General features: G+C 42.9%; 1 protein-coding gene across 1 annotated transcript in view; it reads left to right on the top strand.

Moving 5' to 3' along the window:
* hdac5 (histone deacetylase 5) overlaps positions 1 to 9,555 on the top strand; it is a gene marked incomplete at its 5' end in the record, with an annotated part of 33,248 nt that extends 23,693 nt beyond the window's left edge. The window contains 7 exons of the mRNA XM_079282195.1: positions 704 to 823; positions 2,647 to 2,744; positions 2,867 to 2,985; positions 3,128 to 3,261; positions 3,812 to 3,893; positions 3,986 to 4,166; positions 4,511 to 9,555. Coding sequence (XP_079138321.1) covers positions 704 to 823; positions 2,647 to 2,744; positions 2,867 to 2,985; positions 3,128 to 3,261; positions 3,812 to 3,893; positions 3,986 to 4,166; positions 4,511 to 4,550 — 774 coding nt within the window. The 3' untranslated portion in view covers positions 4,551 to 9,555. The remainder of the gene's footprint in view (positions 1 to 703; positions 824 to 2,646; positions 2,745 to 2,866; positions 2,986 to 3,127; positions 3,262 to 3,811; positions 3,894 to 3,985; positions 4,167 to 4,510) is intronic.
* Between the last annotated feature and the right edge of the window lie 3,177 nt (positions 9,556 to 12,732).

Raw genomic sequence — 12,732 nt, 5'->3', positions numbered from 1 at the left:
GTGGATGACCGTGCTGTTTCATGTATCAAACCTAAATAACGGCCCGGCATCTACCAAGCACCCCACTGGTACTCTACAGTAGAAGGCGGTCTGCACGCCCCCAGCCTGGAGAAACAGACGGATACCAATGCACTGCTGGATGGGCCCACGAGCAAACCACCTACAAGAGTCTGGTTAAGTGTTCGCTATATTCAGAATATTTCCTCGATGGGGAGCTGAAGCTGTTATATGCTTCTGTGCTGTCTTCAAAGCCACACGACTCCTTTGACAAAAATAGTCATTTGACCTTTTTGGACCACCATGGCAACAACTGAGTTTGTGTTATTGTCTGACTTTGGTGTTTTAAAGGGTTAGTAGGGATTAGTTCTGATTAAGGCAGCGGTCGACCAGCAACTCTCGTTTTTCTGCAAGGTAAACATTTTTCTTGTCAATGGAGTCTTGAAGCATAGATGGATACAACGGCTTCAGTTTCCCGTCTGACGGCAAGATGACGAATCTAACGATAGCGAACACTTTAACTGATAATGACTTGTTTCGGTGGCTTACATACATGTTGGTGCTGCCCCCCCGTCCACTCCCACAAATCCAAACTCACACCGTTAATAGTTTTTTGAGCGGGCTTTTATTCAATCAACCAAACGCCGTGTGCTCAGAGTGTCTGTATCACAACGACCGACTGACTGTCTCTCTCACGCCACCGCAGGACATTCACCATGGCAACGGCACCCAGCAGGCCTTCTACAGTGACCCCAGCGTCCTCTACATCTCCCTCCATCGCTACGACGACGGGAACTTCTTTCCTGGCAGCGGAGCTCCAGAGGAGGTACACACACACTCACACACACACACACACACACACACACACACTCACACACACACACACACTCTCACACACACACGCACACACTCACACACACACACTCTCACACACACTCACACACACACATGCACACGCTCGCACACACGCTCACACACACACACACGCTCACACACACACACACACACACACACACACACTCACACACACACACTCTCGCACTCACACACACACGCACACACTCACACACACACGCACACGCTCACACACACGCTCACACACACACACACGCTCACACACACTCACACTCACACACACACACACGCACTCACACACACACGCACACACTCACACACACACACACGCACACGCTCACACACACGCTCACACACACACACACGCTCACACACACTCACACTCACACACACACGCACACACTCACACACACACACGCACACACTCACACACACACACACACTCACACACACACGCACACGCTCACACACACGCTCACACACACACACACGCTCACACACACTCACACTCACACACACACACACGCACTCACACACGCACACACACCAATCACTCACACACTCACAAACACACACACTCACACACACACACAAACACACACACTCACGCACTCACACACACACACCAAACATTCACACACTCACACACTCACCACACGCACACAAAGCAGAGGTGAGAATTCAGAAATAGTTCAGCCCCATGTTTGGAAAATGTCTAATAACTACAACGCAATAACTACACCCACTGGAATCTCTCTCTGACATTTAGCTAAATGGTGAATCTCCCCCGCTGGGTACAAGTCAACTATAATCTGAGAATAACATGAGGCCTAAACGTTCATTTGTAAAACACTGAAGCAGTGGTGATGATACTGCCAGTGTGTTTATAAAAGCACCCTGTGTGTGTGTGTGTGTGTGTGTGTGTGTGTGTGTGTGTGTGTGTGTGTGTGTGTGTGTGTGTGTGTGTGTGTGTGTGTGTGTGTGTGTGTGTGTGTGTGTGTGTGTGTGTGTGTGTGTGTGTGTGCGTGTGAGTGTGTGTGTACCCACAGTTATGCTTTAATTTGTCTGACTGAAACACTTCGAGTGGCCCAGTCCCAATGTCGCCCCCCTAAGGACTAAAACCCTGAACCCTCGGGGACTTACCTGACGTCACCCGGTAGATGGTTGAGTGAGAGAGAAATGGTGTAAATATGAACAGGACAGCACTGTGCGCCGACATCATAACGTTGTAATGTTATGTACAAGTATTTTACTGCCTGATTTGAACATCTTCCATGATCTTCAATGATTAACCTATAATATCACCAGGCCTTGGCATGTAGTTGATGGGTAAGGGATTGGACATTCCTTTAACCAGCAATTTGGGTTGTTGTTACGAGGCCTCAGGTCATTTTCTTAATCTTTTTACTCTTTTTTTGACAAAGCAGCTTCAGCAAGCTAAATTAAAAGAAATGGTAAACCGGGTGTGTAATAAAGTCTCTGCTTGCATCTCTCTGATTTCATGTGGTTTTATGTCCCATCTTAAATCCTTAATGTTTCTGTGTAAATGTAATATGCCAAGCAGAGCACCCATACCTGGTATAAGACATAGGAGTAAAAAAACTCTGACTCTGAATTAGGTTTTGTGGCCCTTGGTGTATTGCCCAGCCGCCACAGCATCGTACCAAATAAACACCCAGCGGAACCAAAGCCCATGTGATTTATTGGTAATTTAATCCACAAATATTGGTGGTTCTTTGGTATTTGATATTCCAGTGAAGCACACAGACTGACACAGAGTCTCCCTCTCTGCAGGTGGGATCAGGTGCTGGTGTTGGCTTCAATGTGAACATAGCGTGGACCGGAGGAGTAGAGCCGCCTATGGGGGATGTGGAGTACCTCACTGCCTTCAGGTACACATTGATATGACGTTTGGTGCATTGGTTAAAATCCGTGCAAATGGCGTAAGGTTAAGCAACATGCTGTAAAATGTGTGTGTGTGTGTGTGTGTGTGTGTGTGTGTGTGTGTGTGTAGAAGCGCAGTGATGCCCATCGCAGAGCAGTTCAGTCCAGATGTGGTCCTGGTGTCCGCGGGCTTCGACGCTGTGGAGGGTCATCAGTCTCCTCTGGGAGGATACAACGTCTCCGCCAAGTGTGAGTGCTACACCGGTCACCGCGGTGACCCCTAACCGAGACAATTCTCTGAACGCCGACATCTCTGCGGCGTGACTACCAAATACTTTTCAATCAGTGTTTCTTAACTGTGACCGGTGTGTGTGTGTGTGTGTGTCGGCAGGTTTCGGTCAGCTAACGCAGCTGCTGATGGGTCTGGCGGGCGGGCGCGTCGTTATGGCGCTGGAGGGCGGTCATGACCTCACGGCCATCTGTGACGCATCGGAGGCCTGTGTCGCCGCACTTCTGGGAGACCCGGTGAGAGAGACAGTTGATCATTATTCATGGCTGGTTGTCCAATATTTCTGTGAATAATATGGAATTATGGCCGCCAGTAAGACAAGGACTCAGTCTTTCACTAAGAACAGTCAGCCAGCGTTACTTCTCAGTACAACGCTATTGTCCATTTGAATGTTAAAGGAACAGTTCAACATGTTGGGAAATGTGCTTATTTGCTTTTCTTTTTTTTCAGACTCAGGACTTGGTTAGCGTAGCTTAGCATAAAGACTGGAAAAGGGTAAACGGTTAGCCTGGTTCTGTTCAAAGTTGAAAAATATGCCTACTAACACCTCTAAAGCTCACTGGTAAACACACTGTTTACTACTTGTTTATCACACCCGGCCGGGCCAATCATGAGCCGAGCCCCATGGTGGCCGTTTGTCAAGAAAGACAGATGAGACTTAAAGGTCGAGAAGCCTCCAGTCAGTCCTCGGTGGTCAGCGCTGTGTATTGTTGGATGTATTGAACTTAAAAACATGAAATACACGGACTGATCTTTCTGTTAACACACGTTCTGTGTCTCTCTCAGTGTGACTCTGTGTTTCAGTGGCCTCAGGAGAAGCCATGTCCAAAAGCTTGGGCCTCACTGGAGAGAGTAATAGAGATCCAGAGTAAGAAACACACAAACACACACTCCAGAGATACACAACGATGCAAAGCTACAGCACGCCTTCATCCCTCTGTCTCTCCATCCCTCCTACAGATAAACACTGGTCGTGTCTCCAGAGTTTGTCTCAGACGAGTGGCCACTCGCTATTGGATGAGCCCCTGGGGGCTCAGGGCCAATCGGAGAAGGACGAGGCAGAGACGGTCAGTGCCATGGCCTCGCTCAGTGTTGATGTTGAGCAGCCGCGCTTGGAGCCCGACAACGCAGAAACCAGCAGGTCAGCGATGCGCTGAGAAGCAGCCGTGCGGCCGTTTATTGCTAGTAACCGGCACAAAGACACGGCCTGAGGCTTCTCACTCTTTATTCACCAAAATATGTTTTAATTAGGATTAACATTATATGATATTGAAGGGTATTTTTGCAAGAACAATATTGTGTATATATGGGTGAACAATGTGTGTATATATATATATACATATATATATATATACATATATATATATATATATATATATATATATATATATATATATATATATATATACATATTTGTATTTATATATGTGTACACATGTTTTGACAAATGCTGTTAAATCTGACATTGTCTAATTTCACCCTCAGGTCCACAGAGGAGCCGATGGAAGAAGAGCCTGTGTTGTAGGAAGAGCTTAAAGGAGGATCACACACAGAAACCTACAAATTCACGTCCTTCTGGCACCTCCTCTTCCTTCTCTTCTTCCTCCACTGAGTGTGCGCAGGTGCACACACAAACACACGCAGCAGAATTGTGCCGTTGTGGAGGACTCCCGATTTTTCCGAGGAGAACGTTGTGAACGCAGAAGAAGACGGGGACAGAAGAAGACGGGGACCGAAGAAGACGCGTCTCTTTTCTTCATCGGCCCAGAGGAGGAGCAGGCGACTTGTTGGCATCTCCATGGAAACCAGAGGAGGAGAGGGTCAGCGAGGGGACACGCGTCTTGTAACCTGCATACTTTGTCACCTGTACACAGCACCACTGAATTATTTCCTTTCCATCCGACTTCCTGTTTCTCCTCTTGTGTCCACAGCGGGACCACGACTGTGGAATTTGAGTGAACATGTCAGACGCCAAGTGGACGACTTGTCCTCTTGTCTGTCTGTCAGAGAAACAGGCCGAGCGAACGTGGCGGAGCAGGAGTAAACTGTTTTTAAAATGAACAGAGGAGGAACTAGGTGCCTTTCAAAAAAAGAGAAAAAAAACGACAACAAAAGAACAAAAAATACCATCCAATCAGAAACCACAAGACACCACCGCAGCACCTCAGCAAACCCACCAGCCAATCAGGACTGAAGAAACACTGATGCACACGCTCATACTGCTGTCGTCTCAGTCACTTCATTTCCTGTTTCTTCATCTGGATGCCTTAATTTGTTCTTATCTCACTATTCAGCAACCTTGAGAGAGAGAATCATGAGAGTTCCTATAAATATATATATATAGATATATATATATATTTATAGGGTGAGTGAAACTGCTAAGAATTGTATTTTCTTTCAAATATGACAATATTCATGCCAGGTACTCCCAACAGACTTTAATTTAGTTTGGGAAGAGAATCCTCTAAAGCCATCATTACACACTGGAAATTCCCAGCAGAAGTCTCCATTAAATATTTCTGTCATTCCCATTAACGATGACGTTCACTCAGACTTTCTGGTGTCAGTGTCAGTGTCTCAGGATCCGGCCCGTTTTAACAGTCTTCATTGGTTGAGACATGTGACGCGTCGCTCTCGCTCTCTTTCGCTCGTTCCGATTGGGAGTCACGTCAGCTGAGCCCCGCCCCCTTCTTCTCGAAAAGGGGATCGTGGGATTGTGGCACGTTTTGAAAACACCACCACGACCACCACCACGTCCCTCCCTCGTTTTTTGTTGTTGTTAAATTGTAATATTTCCTCTTTGGTGTAAATACTTCCTCCTGTCCTGTTGCCCATGGTTACGTCACAGCAGACTCAGTGTGGTCACTTTTCTATTTCTGTACATACTTATATGTATAAAAAACACAAAGTACTTTCTCTTTTTGTATAAAAAATGAATATTATACACACACGTATGTATATATTATGTTTTATCTAATCGGATTGGATTCATGAATATATTCAATTTGGAGATTTGATGTTTTAAAGGTTTGGTTGTTGACAGGAAGTAAGCACATGGTCTGATGTCACCAGACCGCCACCTGTATGTTTGTTTGTTTGTTTACAGATGTTGAGGATGGCTGGATACTGTTGTTGTCGTGGTTGGAGGGGGACAGCGGAGCTCCAGTTCCTCTGGCAGGACCAAGCATGCAGTGCTGCACTCCACAGGCAGCTACAGAAAGGGGGATATTAAGGTCAAAGGTCGTGTTGGTGAATAGGTTGGTCCAGTGATGATGAGCTACGCCGCAATGAGCTTGTCGTTGTACTTTTGCGTTCCGTGTTGATGTCGCCGAACAGAATGACCTTTTCAACTGTTTTCACTTCACGCAGTGAGCGCGTTGTCAAACACGTTGGGGCAACGTTGTAGTTGCCATTTCCATTCAGTTGATTTGTGCTCGATAAGTCTTTTGCGAGCACGAGGTTCTAACTTTTGGGGGGGTTGTCGCAGATCCTTAAAACGTCTTAAATTGGATTTTCTGAATTTAAGTTAACAAAACTTTTTTTTTTTATGCATTTTTTGTATGTTTTTGCAGGTCTTACATTTTTTTGTTGCTGCTGATTCCGCTACCGGGGATAGTAACTGTAAAGTAACCTGGGCTAGCTACAGATCGCTACCGGTTCATTTTGTCGGGAGATCGTACCCGGTGGTGGCAGACAGAATTGCATCGTGAAAGCGCCAATCTAAACCACGTGAATGGAGGAGACCTTTCTTGGTCAGGGTTAGTGGGCTCATTTTCCTGCCATTGAAGTGGCGAAGACCATCCTGTAAATTGATATTTTCAATATTCTCGCTGTGACAAATTTTATGATTTTTTTTACCGAACCCAACTTCTTTAGCTTCATGATTACGCTGCACCGACCCAATTCCACAAATATATTTATTTTGTTTTAAAGATTACAGTTTTAGTTGGCAAATCAACTCCGCAGTATCCTTCAATCGAAGACGTCGTGTTCTGTACGTTCTGCCAAATGATGCCACAATTCTCCCAAGAACCACCGCACTTAAACGTTTGCTTGCCACTTCTTCAGTTCGAACTCACGAAAGCTTTAAGCTACCGTCCTCCGCTCACTGGAGAAACCCAACGGACGCAGAGCCTCAGAACTGGACCATTCTATCACCCACATCCATAAATACTCAACTCTGCCGGACACAACCTCACTGAACTCCATTTCCCACGACCCTGTGCTGTGTGGCGAGCGTCGTAGCCGACGCCGCTCACCTCTGGGTCCCCTCTGTTCAAAGCAATATAACACTAATAGGACAGCAGTGACCGGCAGGACTACAAAGACCAGCACACGCGTTGCCATGGTCGCACATTGGTGAAGCTCTTCCTGGCTTTTGATGGGGTCGAGCATGGATTGATCAACGGGTTGATTGATTTATTGAGCTGTGTTTCCTGGCGGTTCAGTGTACAGTGGTTTCTGTGCTCGTGTAAACACTATGGCCATTTCGTCCGTCACAACAGTAGTGGGTAATAGCAGGGCTTTAGGTTGGGGGGGGGGGGGGGGGGGGTGTTGGTAAAGACAAAAATTAGCCTTCAAACACGGCAGTGCGGTGTTGACGCCTGAGCTCAGCTGGAGTTCATGTGGAGCAAGAAAGCGGCAACTACCACAGAGCAATTTATACTTTATACGTTAATTTGTACACCACTTAAAAATGTCTGAGTATCAACACTACAATGTTTTAAACTACTACCAACAACGAATAGTATTTTACCAGCATCTAGTGGCCATTAGAGGAACTGCAGCGTAAGATATATTGTTTTCATTGAGAGGTAATTCTGGTTTATCACAACTTGGACTTTATTTTTTTGTAGATTTAAGCCGTCATTTCCATCGACAATAATAACAACGTACTAATCAGGTTCATCTGGAAACTCGAGAACTTCAATAAATATAAGTAAATGGAGAAAGAAACAGGAGCCGGCACAAACGCATAGAAACCCACGGCGTACTGTACAGTGAGGGAGTATCGCTGACTGTTTCACCGTGAAGCGCTTTACCCAAAGAGTCAATGTGTGTATGAGTTGCAAGCAGTTCAACCAAAGAGCGGTCTTAGAGCGGGTGTAGAGGTCTGAAACAACTATTTCCCAATAAAAAGATCAAGAGAAAATGTAGATTTTTAAAAATATCTTGTTTTGCTGATTTCTGTTTTTCTCTAATTTTCTTTCCTCGCCAATACGATGATTATGTCATATTGTCCTGCAGGGGTTTGATGGGATATTTTCACACTGTGGCTGAACAGTCAACAAGCATTTCCTGTTGCCTATTCTCTAGAAATATGTTTAAAATCTGTTGACCTCAGACTTTTTAAACTGGCCTGTGTGTAAATACAGCTGTAGACACTACTAACCAACTCACCTCAGCCTTCTGTAGTAGTGATGTTGCTGCGTTAGGACAGTTCAGCTCACTTTAGTGAGTTCAACTGACCAAACAATAAGAGCCAGAGTGTAATGATCAGAAGTCGTGGTGGTTGCCGCTCTATGACCAGTGCTGACGGGTCTGATGGTTTGTGTCGTCTAAGGCCAAGATTTCTTGCCGTTTCGGCGTCTCCTCCCCAGCCCAGAGGCCGCACAGCTTTACTGTCACTACCACCCACTCACACACACACACACACACACACACACACACACGCACTCACACGCACACACGCACTCACACACACACACACACACACACAGGTGAATCGCACACTTTCACGCACACAGACTATTTTGCTACACAAGTTAAATACTGTATATTTCTTAATATGTTTGATACTGTGGTGTAAATGTAGTGTCCTGCTATGATGCGGTGTGTGTGTGGGTGTGTGTGTGGGTGGGGGGGTATTTTTTGGACTCGGGTGGGGACAGAGGAGGTTCAGTATCAGTGTGACTGTCGCCTTCTCCCTCCCTCCCTCTCTGTTTTACCTCCCTCTCTTTTTGAAGGGGAGACGTTCTCTCCGTTACCTTTTTATGTCGTCCGGCTCGTGACTGAAAAATTGGAGAAAAAAAACAACAAAAAAGCCCACGCCACGCCGTTTGGTTGGAACCGATCACAAGCACATTCCTGACTCTTCTCTGTCCCGTGCTGTCGTTGTATCCGGATTCTTTCCCGTCGCGACGATACAACACGTGTCTAGTTCTCGCAGACTCACATGTACATAAAGCGCATATATGTGTACACATGTGCAATACACGCTATTCGAGCAATCTCTTACTGTGACTATTATTGATGATGACACTTGTCCCTTCTCTCGAAAGTTTCAGCCCGTTTCTTTTTCCACCTTGTCCCCAATTGTGTTGCAGGAGCTTAAAAAGGGAAGAACTCTTGTGATTCTTCACGCTTAGTTTCATTTCGGGGGTTCGCGGACATTTTAATGGAGCCTTTTTTTTTATTACTCTCACTGTAATGTTGTGACGTTGATCCTGATTCTCTGTTTATTTGTGTGTTTTTTTTAAGTGGGCCTGTTGTTAAACTTGTCTGGAAACTCAATAAAGCAATTCACTGACTGTCTGTTGCAGGTCACAGTTCTGGTAGAAAGCGGGGCTACCTCACTCCCCTGTTTCTAGGGTGACCATATCCATAACACCAAAAAGGAGGACACTGCGGTATTTAGTGAAGCTGTGAATAATAGCATAGGACTCCCCTCTATAACACAACTTTGTGTGATTGCTACATGATGTATGTGTAACAGAATAGGAAAAAATAGTCTTAAAGAGTCAAAAAGTGTTTGTTCACAGTATTTGTATTTATTCAATACATTGTGGTGTTCAAAAACTGACCACTGTGCTGAGTGCCACAAAGCATAACATTTGTGGACTTAAAATGTACAAATTAAATCACAGGTCACATAAATAATAAATAATAAACATAAATGAATGTTTTAAAAGCATAAAGAAAACCAAACAAATTTGGTTCACATTTAACGGCTCAAAAAGTAAAGAATTTCTAAAGTGATTCAGTCTCTTGGGGACTTGTGTGCAGTGTCTTTTTTTCATCAGACTAATTTGTACATCGGCAGTATGAAGTGATAGAAAGAGGGATGCAGAACGTCTGTACTTGAACGCACCAGTTTGAATGTTATCTGTTCAACTGATGGTTGCTGTAAAACAAATAATTAATGTTGAAGTGGAAGAGGTATTCAGATCCTTTTCTGAAGTCAGGGTAGCAATACCACAGTATAACACATGCAAGTCCTGTGTAATCCTACACCCAAGCTTTGTGCCACATATGGACAGAGGCGTGCTGGAGACATATTTCAGGACGCGAAAAGAGACAACCAAAGCCAATCGGGCAAAAAACAGACGTATGTCCAATAGGGACAGGTTTTTTTTCTGAAATGTCGCCTTCAAACCATCAGACCCGAGAAACTTCATCACTGAAAACAGTGTTGTACTTTGGCCTTGGGACCTTTGTTGGTCACAGAAAAGCTTTGTGCAGCTTTTCTGTGGAATAAAAGAACGCAGTAACACGGAATACTAACATACTAAAGAAAAGGCAGTAAATAATATCCTCGTAAAAAAAATATATTCCAAAAACAACTGTAGACTGAGCCAAAAAATATTTCTAAAGTGATTCAGTCTATTGGGGACTTGTGTGCAGTTTGTTTAACAGGACTACAGAGAAAGCATCTCCACTCTGACAGTGATGATAACTGTGTCTTTATTAATATAAGTAGTAGTTTAACACCATTAAATCAACTGAAAACATACGATCTTTTTTTTAATCAATATTTAAAGTGCATTTTTATTGGAATGTTCGCTGAAAACGGCCCGGACCAGAAAACAACTCTGTACAGTGATCATGTACAGACACGTCATTGTCTGATCTTATTGAGAAAATACTTTTTATTACACTTCAAATATCCATTTATTAGATATTTTCTCGACTCAAATGTACGACATTTACTTTGCAATATCTCTTAATTGGTACAGTAAAAATGTCAAATTTCAGTCAGATCAGTCATTGTCTGGGCTTATTGAGAAAATACCTTTCATTATTATTCCGATCTGTGCCGTTTGGTTGCGTTTACCGTGAATGTCAGCATATAGGTGCACTAACATGTAAGTGTCTGCTGACTTGACCGCAGGCTTTCCTCTGAAGCGTCACGTGAAGCGACGTCGGTTTCTGATGATTGAGGCCGACTGACAGCTGATCAGCTGTCAGTCGGCTAGAACCTAACCTAAGCCAATCAGATATTTATGTGACAACGCTTTGAACCAATCATTTGTGAGACTGCGTTCCAGCAAAATATTCTATCGCGTCTTTAGGCCCAGTGGAACTCCAAAAAGGAGGACAAATACGCGTCCGGCTTGATGCTGCGCACGTCTGCGGACGTCTGGTCACCCTACCTGTTTCTGCTCTGTATGTTAAACTAAGCTAACCTCCATCCATAATCCCCTCATCTAGCTCACAGGAAAAAAGATTAAACATTTCCCCAAATGCCGAGCTATTCCTCTTAGCTTGAAGTCCAATCGTACAATGCTGAGGCAACATTTGGGATTTCCTTCATCAGTTTCGTCTCGTCATTATCTTTATTTCATAATTTTATGTATAAACTGAACAGTGTCCTCGTTAACTGCACGTTTTAAATTAACACCAACAAAATTACACTTGAAAGTTGTGAGAAGCTCGTCTTTTAAAAGTAAAGTCTAAAATAAGAATTGTAAAATGTATGCGCACTCAAAAGCAGGACTGTAGTCAGCATTATTTCACAACATAAAGGTCTCAGTGATGTTTCTCCAGTTCTAAAGTTTAGTTGGAAAATACAGATTACTACTTTTTGTGTGAACAATTAGTCGATTAATTCATGAGTCAAACGATTTGACTGACTTGGCAACTATTGTATGTGTTGTTAATAACCAATTATTGAAGTTCTTAAGCTCCAAAAGCATGATAGTATGTCATAACAGTGTAATAAACATTCATAGTATAGTATGTTGAAGAAACCAAAAAGCAAATCATTGTAAATCTGTTCAAAAAGGTCATGATAGCCCAAGTATCGTATGTCAAACAAGTAAACACAAAAAGTAAGTGTAGTATGATACAACTTTGTTCAAATCCTATAGTATAGTGTGTTAAAAGAAAAGTTACAAGAAGAAGTATTGTTTTGAATAAATTATGAATAAGATAAAGAATTAGTCATGAGTCAAAAAAATCCTGTAGTATTTCATGAAAAAAATTGTATATCATCTTGTAAAAGTCATGGTATAGTATGACATAACGTCATAGTATACTATTTAAAGTAAGCCATACTATAGTTTTTTGAAAGTCATAAAAAAGTGATTGAAAAAGTCAGAGTATAATATGTCTACAAAAGTCATAGAAAATGTCGTAGTATATAATGGATAAAAAACTCAAAGTACAATATACCAAAAAAAGTCAGTAAAGTATGTTGACAAAAAGTTAAAAAAAGTCACACTACATGGTATGTTGAAATATTACTTATGATAACAATGTCAAAGTATAGTATTTTTAAATAAACGTCAGTACAGCATGTAGAAAAAAGTCCTCATAGTACGTTGAATAAAAGGAAAATGAAAGTTATAATACAGTATGTGTGGGGGAAATAGTCACAGTATATATATACATATATATATATACATATATATATATATATATACATATATATATACATATATATATATATATATATATATATATATGTATATATATATATATGTATG

The sequence above is a fragment of the Melanostigma gelatinosum genome (assembly GCF_949748355.1).
Source record: "Melanostigma gelatinosum genome assembly, chromosome: 13".
In the NCBI taxonomy this organism is placed as follows: Eukaryota; Metazoa; Chordata; class Actinopteri; order Perciformes; family Zoarcidae; genus Melanostigma; species Melanostigma gelatinosum.
Note: the sequence above shows the minus strand (reverse complement) of the source record. Positions and strands in the feature narration are given on the sequence as shown.